General features: G+C 44.7%; 1 protein-coding gene and 1 long non-coding RNA gene across 2 annotated transcripts in view; both read left to right on the top strand.

The window, feature by feature from the left end:
* LOC119381076 (transformation/transcription domain-associated protein) overlaps positions 1-6,714 on the top strand; it is a 54,839-nt gene extending 48,125 nt beyond the window's left edge. Inside the window, exons 5-7 of the mRNA XM_037649063.1 lie at positions 3,707-3,823; positions 4,671-4,826; positions 6,644-6,714. Of these exons, the coding sequence (XP_037504991.1) occupies positions 3,707-3,823; positions 4,671-4,826; positions 6,644-6,714 (344 nt within the window). The remainder of the gene's footprint in view (positions 1-3,706; positions 3,824-4,670; positions 4,827-6,643) is intronic.
* A 3,018-nt stretch (positions 6,715-9,732) lies between these two features.
* Positions 9,733-14,828, top strand: LOC119382486 (uncharacterized). Its single transcript, XR_005181543.2, has 3 exons — positions 9,733-9,944; positions 13,548-13,687; positions 14,798-14,828. It is a non-coding gene; the product is annotated as an uncharacterized LOC119382486 (long non-coding RNA).
* Positions 14,829-14,885: the final 57 nt, after the last annotated feature.

Genomic DNA, 14,885 nt, shown 5'->3' with positions numbered 1-14,885 from the left:
TGAGGGTCGAATTCTTTTGCAAAATGCACTCCTAACATATGCTTTTTTTCTTGCTGAATTAAATTCTTCAGAATATTCTATTTAAGGAACAAATTGTCTAAAAATTTTTGCGTGACCATAAAGTGATAAAAAACATTTTTGTGTTACATACATGGTCCCTATTTGTGAGTAACATCAAGCAAAAAAAAAACATATATCTAGTTTTTTATAAATAAAAATTATGCATTCTTTTAAACATAGCTCACAGTCATACAAAAATAGGCACAGCAGAGTACCTTTCTGGTAAAAAAATGTTCCTGCTCTAACACTAAAAATTTTTCAGTGTGTAATAGTCGAGATGTCGCTCCTTCATCATCATCCGAGTCTGAACTATTAAGTAAATCGTCGTCTGATAATAAATCAGATTCTGATTCGCACTTGGGGAATAGTCCACATCGGAAGAATTGCTGCTTGTCTCACTGGCAGCAGAGCAACTGGCGTGCACTTCCATAGTGTGAGCAAAACTGCTTGAGTAAGTGCACGGAAGAAAACTGTATGGTTGTGCGCCTGTCCAAAAAGCAAAACGAGTGAAAAAGCTATAATAATCCTTCGTCTTATCGCCAATGAGACGGAGTTAGTAGGCTTATGCGAATATTCGAGACTTCGAATATTTGAAACGCATATTACAGTATTCGAATTTGCTTCGATTCAAATTTTAAGTATGGGTGGGGTGCGAATATTTGAAATTTCGAATATTTTTCGAATAGTGTTTGCTATTCGATTCGATTAGCACTGGAATTTTACTATTCGAACTATTCGAACTTCCCAAAAACAAATACAGTCAATGTTCGATTGAAAGAATCCTTCAGATTTTCAATCTGCTTCACCTCATTACACTCTCGTATTGCGGCAAAGCTGCCTTTCAAGCTCCGTTATGGTCGAACTTTGCCAAGACACAGTCAACGTCCGATTGGAAGTGGTCCCTAGATTTTTAATATGCTTCACCTCATCACACCCCGGTATTGTGACAAAGCTGCCTTTCAAGCTCTGCTACGGTCGCAAATGTACTAACTCAAGAAAACGCTGGTTCCAACATGGAGATGAAAGATGTGGCAGAGGTGGGGGCTCAGTTAATGCTGTTTTGAATCTGAAATTTGGGCAGGAAGTCCGAAAAATCGGAAGCTGAAGCTTTTTAGCATCCACAAATTTCAGATGTTCTTATATATCGACATCTACAAGGCAGATTTGGAACTCCAGACTTGAAGGGAGCACGCCCTTGTCCACCACATCAGTTGGGCTTCCACAGAAGTTGAAAGAAGAGGAGAGGCTGAGGAAATGGCATCTTTGCCTATCACATGTAAAGTGTTGCCGGCAACACTTTGGCTGCACTAAATCATGTACATAAATACAATTCAGCCTCTACATTGCCTCATTCTTGATAAGACAACTATGAAACACCACCCTGCCAGTGCTTCATCAACCTAGCGAAAAGAAACACTTTCATGTTGCTATCTCATAAGAATATGCTTAGGAATCCTCTCTAACTTTTTTTTCTGCAATTTCGCTTCGAAGTCATCCTTTACTTACTCACGCAAAACACACAGGGACTTGAAGAGACTTACGAGAACAGGTGCAATCTAACAACTCTTGTTGTTAGATCTTGTTAGATCGCGCCTGTCCTCGTAAGTCTCTTCTAGTCCCTGTGTGTTTTGCGCGAGTAAGTGAAGGATGAATATATTCCAACTAGGCCGAATTGCAGTCTTACTTCGCTTCGAAGTATTAAAAAATATTCTAGAAATTCGAAAAATATTCGAATCATTCGCACTCACACTTCAATATTCGAATTCGCTTCGCACCCAAAATTTTGCTATTCGCACAGCTCTAATTTTAAGTTATTGGAAATTTCGAAGTATTCGAAATGAACAGAAAAGTACATTAGTCCGCATATAACCCCCCTGTAAAGGTGGTTTCACTGCAATGGAGGGTGCTCTACCGTGAATACACCTTGCCAGGGAGAACCCTCACTGCCCAAGCCTCACTTCAAGGTTAAATGAACATATATACCCTCACATCGATTCATCATTTTTTAAGTTTACAAGCTCGTTATACTGGCTTACATGCTTCAAGTATAGCAAATTTTAAAACGTAACATATTTTACAGGTTATTACTAGCATTCTCTGAAAGCCAAATCCTACTACTATTAAAAGTTGCTTCCACTTCCCTTTGAACAGAAGGAAGGACAGTTGCACGTGCCTTGTTTCAATTTAAAAAAAAAAATATTGTGCAGGTTAGTTGGGTCATGACAAATATGCTTTCTTTCTTTATAATATGTGATATATACTATTCGAATTCGATTTTAAATTACTCTACCAAATCGCTATTCGCTTCGAACCTAAAATTTACTATTCGCACAAGCCTAGGAGGTAGTTTTTCCAAGTCCCCCAAAACAGGAAATGCAACCACGACGGCATCGTTTGTGTAATTTAGTGCCGCATGGAAACAGATATAATTGCACCTCGGGGAGCAATAAACGAGAGAGTAACAAGTGATCACCCTTTGAGAGAATAGAAACCAGACAGCCATCAGTTTTGCAGGTGCGAGAAGCGATAACCACCCGAAGGACGAACCGAAAGCGGCTGTACCACGTGCGCATGCTCAATGCGCAAGTGAAAGCTGGCGCGCCACTTGGAAAGAAAAAAAATGGAGTGACATTGGTGCATGAAAAAAATTTTATGTATTCCCGAAGTGTGGCTGGCAGCACATGCCAAGCAAAAGAAATGATCGAAAAAGGCGTGCGAAACCAGCTGCACTGCGCGTGCGCGCTCGGATGCACAACCGAAAGCCGGCGCGCCGCTGTGGAAAAACAAAAAAAAAAAAGAAGACAACAGAGAAACATCGGCGCATGAAAAAAATTGCGCGTATTCCCGAAGTGTGGCAGCACATGCCAAGCAAAGAAATGATCGAAATGCGTTCGAAACCAGCCGCAATGCGCGTGCGTGCTTGGATGCACAAGCGAAAGCCGCGCGCCGCTGTGGAAAAAAAAAAAAGAAAGACAACAGAGAAACATCGCATGACAAAAATTGCACGTATTCCCGAAGTGTGAACAGCACATACCACAGAGAATGATTGAAAAGTGTGTGTTTTAAACAACAGGCAATGACGTACATGTATGGCGTAAACCCAAGGGGTTAAATACGGGTCATTCAGGAAGAAAGAGCACAAAGCCATGGATTGAGTTGCCCAGTTACACTTGTGAGTTCACGAGGGTAGAGTGCAAGAAAGTCCTGCGTGCCGAGTTTTAAGAGGAAGCTAAAAAAGCGTGGGGTCAGAATTAGTCTAGAAGCCCTCTACTATGGCTTCTCTTTTGGCTGGAGGAGTTGCTGGGGGATATTACGCCCCACCAACCAAGCATTCGTTTATGGTTGTTACAAGTGCCATTCGAGAACAGCTGCTGTGCAGTTGCGCACCCAATGTGAGTTGCAACGTGCTACCGATTGTCAAAGCAGCGCCAACATTGCATGGTGGTGCCGACATAGAAAATAATCAGTGACATAAACACTGTTTCGGCTACTGCCATTTCCAAAACCAATTTCACGTTTGCCAGTGTTACAGTATATGCTTGGGGCCCCTTGAACCGTGGCCACTGTGTTGCGGCTCATATTGAGCATCACTGTACATTGTTTCCCTCTTTGCTTTCCCACCTCACTGATATTTTTTCCAACTTAGGCTTCCGTCTTAGCAACACCAAGTGCATGGCAGTGGTTGACCTCTGGAAAAAGTTGCAGCACTCCAACCTTGTGCACTTGCGGGAGGTGTTCACCACTAAGGCATTCGGAGACCACTGTAAGTCTAGACTATTTTAAGGATGTGTTTCCATTCCACTACATTGGGTTTTTATGCTTGCCATTTTGTATATTTAAGGGACACTAAAGTGAAACACTGAATCTGTTTAAATCGATAAGCTGTACTCTGAGAACTCTAATATTATTAATTTCACCATTATAGGTTTATTGTTTTGGGATGTGAAACCCCAATTATTATTATCATAAGTTTATTGATAAAAGAAACAATAATGACAGTTTAATTTTTAAATTTCGTGCCGCAATCTACGTGCTTGATATCACGGACTTCAAAGTGTATTTTTCGTATTTTGGAAACAGTGCCTCAGCGAAATTTCCTGAAACTTTTTATGTTAAGTCTATGGCCCCTTCAGAGAGCAATGTACTTTCTTTTTACCGATTAGGAACTACGTAGGACGTAGAGGGCGCCGTCAAAATCTATGACGTCACGGCGTTTGGTGCGGGAACGTCAGTAGGGCGTCGCCAGCCTCATTTTCTTTTTGCGAGTTTTCCTGCTTACCACGCTTCTTATTGCGGCAAGTGTGGTGATTTGGGAATTGTGAACGAGAAATTTGCTAATATAAGAAAAATCTCTTTTCTCTTTAGTGTCTCTTTAACAACTTAACAAACAGTGCTATGGTAGATGCATATGCATGAAAATAGTTGAGTTGGTGCATTCGTCGTATCATGACTTTATAAATTCACGTCATTCAGAAAACCACTTGTTTAACACTGCAGCCCAAGGTGGCGGCACCCATATGTCTTACGTAAAATCGTCTCTAAAGTGCCAGCAGAGAACTTGCAATGGCCAATGGTCTGATGATGTGCATGGGATCTGCCTTGCTGTGCAGCAATGGTGTTTGTCTATGATTACCACGCTGGTGCGGACACCCTGATGAACCAGTACTTCAGCCAGCCTTCTGTGCCAACGCTGAATGGTTTCTGCCCGCCCATCTATCCACAGCCTTCCAATGGGCTCACAAGGCCTTTTTCACATGGAAAGCCTGGTGAGTGCTCACATGCATGCTTTATGCTCTAAGAATGATCAAGCTGGCCGCATTTTCTGTTTTATGTCATCATGCGTGCATGTTGGCAAAGAATTGAGCTAGACTTAGTACAGCGTTGTGAATTCCACTCATCGCTATGCACTGGTTCAATAGAAGTCTTGCAAGTCTGATTTATCGCAGAACATCCACATAATTTTAGATGGTTGGTAGCGGTGTTGCTGGCAACTTCAAGCAGCTCCAAAAAAAAAAAATATATATCTGTCTGCTTCAAATTGTTGCAGCAGTGCATTTTCCCAAAAGAAGAGGTAATTTGTGGCACAAGCACCTGTTCACTCCGACTGGTCTTGCTGGGAATTTATCCTTTTCATAAAAGTCCAGAAAAGCTTCTTTTCGAGTTTAGGATCATGGAGATTGAGTAGTGCCAGCACCTCCTTTACTTTCAGGATGCCTGGCGCGTCAGTGTGTAATGCCCCGCCCAGCCCTCTCCCATTTACACTTGCCGCCGCCGCCGCGTGTGGCACTGCATTCTGACACTACTATCAAATAATCTGCCAATACTATTGTGCGCCCCGCCAGCGTGCATGCATGCTTTGTGGTAGCCCATGCGGAATAAGCATTAATTGGGCATTTTATTTCCCGTCGTCTCACATGCTCCTTTTGATTGTGTGTCTTCCCACTTCAAACTCTGTGAAAAAAACGCAGCATGTGCACACACATATACAGTAAAACCCCGTTAATTCGGACTTCACGGGACCGGAGAGAAAGTCCGAATTAACCGAGGGTCAGAATTATTGCGAGTACGATCAAAACACATGAAAAATGTTTCCGTCACCATCAGACTTTTATTTCTTAAAGAAGCTTTGCGGAGGCAATGTGCGAAGAAATCACATTTTTGTGAAGTTTCTGAATGTGGCTCAGTCCACGCACACTGTCCGAGGAAACCATACAGATGTCCTCCCAAACGGCCTGTGCATGTGCAGTCTCCGTCATTGTGTGGCATGGACATTTGTCTGAATCACTGGGGTCCTCGTCAGCCGATTCCCTTTTGCCATGCAAGACCTTGACAACGATGTTGCTGTCTGTCACTTTGCCGGCAACGGCAACATCATTGTCTATCGTGAAGTAATCGCGCAGGGGCACATCAGCTGGTATGCCGTTCACAAAGCGCCCGTCTTGCTCTTCATCGCTTTCAACATCGGCAACCACATCTGGGTCAGCAGCTTCGTGCACGAAGCTGCTAATGCCTGAAGCAGTCGCCAGCTGCTTCAGGCAGGCACCTTCATGCAGGTGTCCAGCACGAACAGCACCTTCAAGCCTTGGTGGCAAAGTGGCGGTCTAGCTGACGCAGCCAGGCTTGAATTATTTCAGCCGTCATCCAAGCCTTTCTATTAAAGCGGTAGTCGACAGGTAGCTGCTTAATGTTCTTAAAACATCTTGGCTTCGCAGCCTTTCTTATCACCAGCAGTGGCAGCTGCTCTGTGCCGGTCATGTTCACAGCCAGAACCGTCACCCGCTCTTTACTCCATTTCCCGCTGACGCATGGGTCCCCCTTAAACGCGATTGTCTTGTCAGGCAGAGCCTTAAAGAACAGCGCTTTCTCGTCAGCGTTGAAAATGTTGCACGGCTCGTACCTAGAAAGGCGTGCGGAAAATCCAGAACGCCAGTCCTGCGCAACACTTTCGTCGACGGCACCTTTTTCACCGCCCACGTTGCGAACACCAGCCCGTGTTGCTTCTTGTAGCGGTTGAACCACCCTTCCGACGCATTGAAAGACTCAAATGTTCATAGTCAGTGCAAACTTCTCTGCTTGTGCGCAGATAAGGGGGCCGCTCAAGGGCAGCTGTGCATCGCGCGAGACGGCAATCCAGCACAACAGCGCTTCTTCTAGTTTGGGGTGCGCTGCGGCAGTTCCAAGTATCTTTCTCTTTTCGCCAAACATGGTGCCGTCATACACTAGCATTATCTGGTCTTCGTTCTTGACATAACTGCTCAGCAGGCTCTTCTTGATGTTGAACTTTTCCATCCCTTCTTTTCAAGATGCTCCCACTTGCAACGTCTTCAATATTTGCACCTTCGCATGCACCTTCACAGCCAAATCCTTTGCTTTGTACTTTGCCCTCTTCGCTGCTGGGGCTGGGGCAAGAAACGCAGGAGAAGCCATCCCGGCGTCATTGCGCTGGTTGCGCAGTGGTGACGCACACGAATAGACAACGAACACAATAAAAACCACGGTGATAAAAATTAAATAAAAAAACCTTGCAAACTCTTCAAAACAAACAAACAATAAGGCTGCGGACGGCACTGACCACGCACAAAGATAAATAAAATTTAAAAGCAACAGCACGCTACAGGAGTACAGTCAGACTCAACTGCAATGCAAACGTGTTGGACGCACAAGAAAAAAAGAGAAGCCAAATCTGTCGGTTGCCCATTGCTGATGACAGTAGTGATGCTATGCCTTTCATTTTGTGTGTGTATGTATTTTTTTGTGTGCCTCTGAAATGCAAAGCTCATTCGTACCTTGTTTTAAATCTTGGAGGCCACGATCCGATCTCGAAGTTGTTCAGGTGCGCCATCGATATCTGAAGCACGACTGCGGCGGAATCCGCTGCTGTTTCCTCGTCGCGACCCGACCATGACCCGACCTGGGTCGGGAGTTCGAATTAACCTAAGTGCTGTCGAATCTGTCTGAATTAATGAGAGTTTTCAGTCATAGAACATGCACATTTTGGATGGGACCAGACGCGCGTCCAAATTAACCAAAATTCCGAATTAACGGGGGTCGAATTAACGAGATTTACTGTATGTCACTATTGTGTTTAAACATTCAGTTGAAATTCAGCGCTCGTCCTGTTTTCGTGTATCTTTCTCGTATTTGTCTTGTTCGCACAGCAGAATTTTGTTACTATGAACCAGCTAGCCAATTCCAAGATTTTTCTGCCACAGCTGAAGCGTCTTTTGCACGTCAAGCCAGCACAAAAATGTGCCTGGCGTTTTTTTTTCCCCTTGTTTTATTTTTCTTTTTGCATGGGACATCTGCAGACAGAACTCGGGGACCTCACGAGAACTCATTACAATAATGAAATATGTGCAGATAGTGCTATCAGACATTGGTGTAGGCCAGGGGGCAGGGTGTAAAACATGCATAAAGGGCTGTTGAAGACTTACACATACGAAAAAATTTCTGGCAATGCGCAATCAAGCCGAAAAACATTCCTAAAACCTATGGACCAATGTTTGCGGCACAGCGTCAGTGCAATCACAGGCTTGCCTGTGTTGAAATGTGAAAGCTGCAACGACGACCACAGGGAGGCTTTTGTAAAACTCAATATGCAAAAACTTCATGAAACTGCTGTTTTCAAGCGGTGCGCTAGACAGAAGTGACAGAAATAGTTTTTTAATGTGTACAGCAATCTGCTGCCACTCCAACTACTGAAGCTTAGAGGTGCTTTCTTTGAAGCTTGGTTCTGTTTTTTGTTTATTTTTTAGTGAACTGATTTTTATTGGACTGCAGATATGAACTCTGATAACAGTGTCATGAATAGGGTAACCTGTCTTTTCTATTCTTTGCTATCAATAATTCTTGTCTTCCTTCATCTATGTACGGCATAACGAGCCCCTCATCTAATTCTCGACCCTTGTTTGCGACAACAGTCATTTTCTGCTTTATACATATACCTCTTATATTTGTCATTCTTTTGCATTTTCTTGATAGCTGGGACTGTTGATAATTTTTCCATATTCCTCTTTTTTGCTTAATCTCTTCATAATTTCCTAGCATTGTATATATATAAACATAAAGCCGTGCTTGATCATGCTTTGCATTGATGTACGTTCTTCTCTTTTCAATGTTGAAGCAATTTTTTATCTCTTTATTATCCTGGGATAATTAGTTGCCTGCAACATTCCCCAACTATTATTGGCAGAGAATGTTTGGTCTGCAGTTTTGCTGCAGTGAATAAACATTGCGCTATTCTTGTTTACTTCGTTTACTGTCTCGCTTTGTCTTGAGAACTTGTCTATTTTCACTCTGCTGAGCTCTGCAGAGCTTTAAGTGCAAGAGTTTCTCACAGTTAAGCTCTGAAACCTCTTTGGGGGGACTGGCGCACTGACTTTCTATGACTGAGCCCATGGAGCATAGTGTCAGAAGCTAGCGCCACCTCTCAAAAAGCAGGAAAAACACAGTGGCTCGGGCATACAACAGGAGCCGCGACCAACATGCCAGACTTTTCAAAATGTAGGAGGTACTGGTAGTGTTTGGTGCAAGAGTTTCCACATGCCTGCCTCTGCTGCTGCAAAGGTGAGGAGAGCATAGAGGTGCACCCTTGCCCGCAGTTGTCTGCCCGGAAAAGCACTGCCCCGGTACTGCATCCACTCTCTCTTGCGTGGGATTTGAAAAATGCGTTTGTTGAAAACCACGTGCGACTTCATATGACACTGGCACCAGCAGAATTTTCTATTTATTGCCTCGGTTTTCCTTAGTAAGAGCAGTGAAGCTTGTTAAATTGTAATTTAAGTGCAAGCAAAGATGCTTCATTATATCGAGATTAAAAAACATGATGTTCAATGGACATGAGGTTATAACGAGTAAATGCTGTGTTACATAGAGGGTTTGACTGTATATATGCAGTGTTTCATTCGTTCAAGAATTAAGGGCAGTCATGATTTCAATTAGTTACATTGCACTAAGGCGGCATCTCAAAATGCATTCATGAATGTTTACAATAAATGTGATAGCGGCATAGTGAGTGCAAGCCAACTGAATGTATTGTGCCCGCTCCAAACCGCATTATTTTGGCAGATATAAAAAAATGTGTGAAGCTGATGATTGTAGCACTGTCTGCTTGGTCAGCTCTTGTGTGTTGCATTGCAGCTCTGGGCTCCTTGCGCCAGCATGCTGGACCTGCTGCCCGAGAGCCTTATCTGGGCTTTTGTGGTCCAGCTAAGTTCGGTGCTGCGTACCATCCACGCCGCTGGCCTTGCATGCCGTTCCTTTGAGCCTTCCAAAATTCTGGTCATGGGCAAGTCACGTCTGCGCCTCAACTGCTGTGGCATCAGGATGTGCTCACTTTTGACTCAGCTGTGCCCAGCGCAAAGGCACTTGTGCCTCACTATCAGGTACTCTGCCTAACCTTTATGTGGGTGGTGTATTACTGAGATGATACTGGTGGCACCAAAATTTTTCTGTTAAGGTGGCAGAGCATGATTAACATTTTCGTTTGCAGTGGGGTTCCTTATAACGGAGCCCAATGGGATTGTAGGAGGAGGACAATGGGGGGGGGGGGGGGGGGCGGGGGGGATATTGGTTTGATCAGCCATCGCCCCCCATGCCCATCGTCCTGTTTAAAGCTGGCCTCCAATAGCTGGCAACTGGCTACATTCTGGTTTGCGTAGAAATGTATACTGGTTTTATTGGTTATCAGCTAGTGAAAGCTTAGATACCCTGAGAAAGCAACTCTGCAAAGTGTTTTGTGCAACGTTGCAGACCAAAAAATGTTGTTGCCAATTTTGAGTGAGAACAAAGAATTGATGGGTGCAAAATTCCCTTACATGTTCGCTTTTAAATACCATTGATAAAGGCCCATTGGAAGTCTGTGAGCTCCACTGTTTCCGATGTGTTAGCTTACAGAACTCAAGCAAGTATGGCTATACTTCAATGTATAGTTCCTCTTGTCCTTGAGTGCTCATTTTGTGGCATAAATGTTGATTACAGTAGGCTCTCCAGAATTCAAACTCGAGGGAATTGCAGGATTTGGCTCAATTATCAGAAGTTTGATTTATCAGAAGTTCTCATAAATGTGAATCAGGGCAACATACCAAGTAGTGTTGTGATGTTGTGCTCTGGTCAATTGTCAATTGTGTTTAGTGCATTGGATGCATGCTACAGAGCCCATATATACAAAATTAATTGCTGTGACATGCCTTATACAGTCGATCCCGGACATATCGAACTCGAAGGAAACCACGAAATAGTTCGATATATCGATAATTCGAAATACGAAATACAGTGCAGTCCACTTATAACGATATCGAGAAAAATGAAAAATATGATCGTTATAACCGGTGATCGCTATATCTGGACTGCCGAAAAAAAAAAAAAAAACACTGCGGGACGTATCTTCGTAGCTCCGATCCCAAATTTGCCACTTGCACTAAAGAATAGATGTTCTAGAAAGCAGGATGTCAAAAACAAGTTTTATTTTAAGCTCCAACGAGAGCGTCAAGCTTTAGGCGCACCTAAATATCTCAACAGTCTTGAAGTATCCGTGCGCCATTGCATGATGTCCGAATGGTGCGTGCCGTTAACCACCACGGCGGCAAGAGCGCACACACAAACACCACAAAAACTGCACACTCCGGCCAAAGTTTCGCTTCATGTAACGGAACTCACGAGACTTCATACGAAGGCCGGCGGCTGAGACGGGCTCCTGTATGGCGGCGGCGGAGCACGGCTGACATACGACCACTCCGATAAGTCTCAAGAGCGAACAATGACCCGCCAACCACAACGGGAGACTTGAGGTGTCCGCCAAGCATAGCCTGTTTGCACGGCCAGCCTGATGCCTGCGCTCAACACTCGCTTCGTGCTACAACGGAACTTCCGAGGAATTCAAACTAGCGTCGCAACGCGCCGCCGCGGCCTCCGCGTGCCGCGCGGGGCGCACAGCTTTGTCGGCACGGAGGCGGGTCCGACAAGATGGTGCTCAGGTCGACGTAATGATGACGTAATTCCTTCGGGACGCCGCAGCGGCGCGCCAACTGCTTTTCGCCTCTTTTTTTCTTTCTTCTCCCTCTCCTATCGGTGCGATTGTGGGCCACGCGCGAGTGGCGAAGCACAACATGTGCGGCTAGCGCCACCTTGTGGCGCGCTGCGCAAGCTCGCGATGGCACTCTGCGCGTGGGCTGCGCGGGCGGGCGGCGCACGCAGCGCGGAAATGGCGGCAGATACGAACTCGCGTAGGTAAACGTTTCGCCCCGTCTCGGCATCGTTCGTTTCAGGGGAACTTGGAAACGCAAATGTAACGATTATTATACACAGAAAATGCCGCCCAAACGGCAAATTTTGATCGTTATATCCGATATGCGGCCGATAACATATCGTTATATATGGTTTTTTCTCTAATAGATTTAATGCATAAAATGACACACATAACTAGACCCATCGTTATAACCGATATATCGTTATATGTGGTATCGTTATAAGTGGACTGCACTGTATGCGTATGTAAGGCTTTAATTAAAGCACTGCACAAGCCTCGACACAGTTTTCTGAAATTGTAAAAAGCTGCGAACATGACGATTCGCTCACATATGCTAAAGAACAAGGCGAGAACTTCTTTTGCAAGTTAGCGCACTTTATTTCGCATGAAAAAAGTCCGTCAACTTATATTGCTTCTTGCGCACCGTGGATTATCAAGTCATCGTCAATATTTATGAAGCTTTCTAAATAAGTAAATTCAGCACCTTCCGCCACAACAGCGGTGATCGACGCTGAACGCTGATGCAAGCTCTGTGGCGCGGTAAAGGGTTTAGCGGTGGCAACGGCGGCTGGCATCTTCAAATCGCACGGTGCCATTTCCGCAGCAACGGCAACGTCAGCTATGATTCTCGGCATCGATGCAGTAAGAAACAGCTACGTCGTTATCTGCACCGATGAAGTCACTCGCTGTGCTCCGTCCGATACGGCGTCCGGAAACGCTAAGTCGCAAAATTCATCGTCACCTGGCACCAAGGCCGTAAGGAAACAGTGCACAACGGTGCTTTACTTTGACGTCGTTCCAAGCACCGGTCATCATTTTTATCGCTACGAGCGGGACAATGCTTAGTTGGACTCCCGAATGACGATTATCCAGAACAAAGCGTGAAGTACACATTCTGCAAGAGACAACGCTGCACGAAGAAACATTTCTCCACTGTCGGCATGTTGGCGATACCGATGCACTTGTGGCTTTGCAGAAGGCAGCCGCTACTCTGGCGAGAAATGCGAAAAAAAGCGTAGCCTCTGAGATTAGCATTTTAAAAACCGAAAACAAATACGTCACGAGGTTGCGTGATCTAGAAGGCCATGCTTTGCGGGCCCGCATGCCATCGTGCGCGAAGAGACAAGGAAGGGAATGCAAACATTACAACAAGGCTGCCAAGTCACTTCGAATCTCATTTTGGTGCCCTCGGCAATCAGCCTCTTTGAAAAACACTAGCCCACGCGTTAAAACCTGCGGACCGCACGTCAAATATACCGGTGAACTGACAAGCGCTGCGCAACGAACTAGAGCTACGCAATTTCGTCACCTGCGCGCGACGAGGGATTTGAACTTATAAGAACGCGGCCGAAAAATGATCAATAGTTGTTAGGAAAAATGCACTTTCTGGGCTTCGGCGCGGGGCAGCGTTCGATATAGCGGATGTTTCACTGTGCGGGAGTTCGATATATGTGCACACCAACCCCATACTTTTGCATGGGAAATTCAAGGGGATTTCTCAACTGTTTGATATAGCCAATAATTCGATATATCCGAGTTCGATATATCCGGGATCGACTGTACATAGTCAGATTTTGATTTTGGCATGTCACGCTCCAGAATTACAATTAAAAAAAATCATTCTCTCATTTCCAAGTGTCCGCTACATTGTTCATTGCACCCAGAACATGGAAACTTGATATGTCATATTCATGTGTCATTTCTGTGTGCTCAAAAACGACATTAAAAATGAAACGTGCAGCAAGAAGACTTGGTTTCCTTGGGGAAGTTGGTACTTGCCCTGGCCTGCAACACCATGGCTGCGATTCAGCGCGAAAACTTGCAGCAGTCAATGGATCTGGTGTCTCGCAACTACTCAACTGACCTCAGGAACCTGATCTTGTATGTGAACTCCTTTGCACATTTTTGTTTTATTTTTTGTTATGCATGGTTAGGGACAAGGAAGCCTTAGGTACTACTGTGAAGCCCAACTTGGCAGAGAAGCACTTTATCAGTCATGATCAGCTAAACCTGGTGATACAAAAGTGGGTGGTACTCTGAGAACTAAAGAACCAGTTAGAAAGAGAAGAATGGGAATAAAAGTGTTTCACTTTTGCAATCCTTGTATACATTGTGGAACTTTGATATCAACGTTTAATAAATATTGCTTATATTGAACTCAATATCAGTAACTGATATTAGCTTCTTATTTCAAGCCAGCAAGTCAGGGGTATAGCCATTGATTGGTGCAGAGAATACAGCTTTGTCCCCACCCCACCCCTCCAAACACACACACATACACACTCCTCCTTGCTTCTTTTTATTGCAACGGTGGTATTCTTTGTTATGTCTCAAATGGGCCCTGCAACACAAATTAAGCGTGTAGTTTTCGTCGCTTCTTCTCTAACTGTGGAATGCACCGATATCATTGCACGAGTGTCAACACCAAAAACAAAGCTGCTATAATTTTATTTCGGGGAGAAAACCACATTGTTTTTGGACTAGAGCGACACGCAGTGGCTGTTTCTGTGTCGGAAGTGACGCTCCATCAGTGGGACTAAAGACATTGGCCGGGCGTTTGATTGGTTTGACGCGACAGGTCACACATAATATCATATGGCGCACGGTGATTGGAACCGGCCTTTGACATCAGTGGGAGAGTGTAGAGTGAAAGGGTCTTCTAGGGTATTAAGTTGAAGGCGAATAACTTCCGTTACCGTACACCGATTTCGATAATTCTTTTTGCGTTCATCTCGGTATTCAGCACTACAGCACTCCAGTGGTGCAGAATGCAGCCTAAAAAAACATTTCAGGGGCCCTTTAAGTTAACAGTAAGGTAGGCCTGCTAAGAGCCTGCTAATGAAGGTATAGTGCTTGCATTTGGGCAAAAAATGGGGCGGGCTCATCATGACTGATCACTCAAACAATTATGGTGTCTGTAGAGGAAACTAGCCGTCATTTATGGTATGTGGTTAGATGTCAAGGGTGCATTGTGCTTTCGTGGTGACCCAGGTACCTGCTGTCCTCGCCACCTCGTACGCACGTATTAATGAATAATGCCCATGATTGGAGCACGCTTCTACACCACAGCTGGATGCGG

The sequence above is a fragment of the Rhipicephalus sanguineus genome, chromosome 2, assembly GCF_013339695.2.
Source record: "Rhipicephalus sanguineus isolate Rsan-2018 chromosome 2, BIME_Rsan_1.4, whole genome shotgun sequence".
NCBI lineage: Eukaryota > Metazoa > Arthropoda > Arachnida > Ixodida > Ixodidae > Rhipicephalus > Rhipicephalus sanguineus.
Note: the sequence above shows the minus strand (reverse complement) of the source record. Positions and strands in the feature narration are given on the sequence as shown.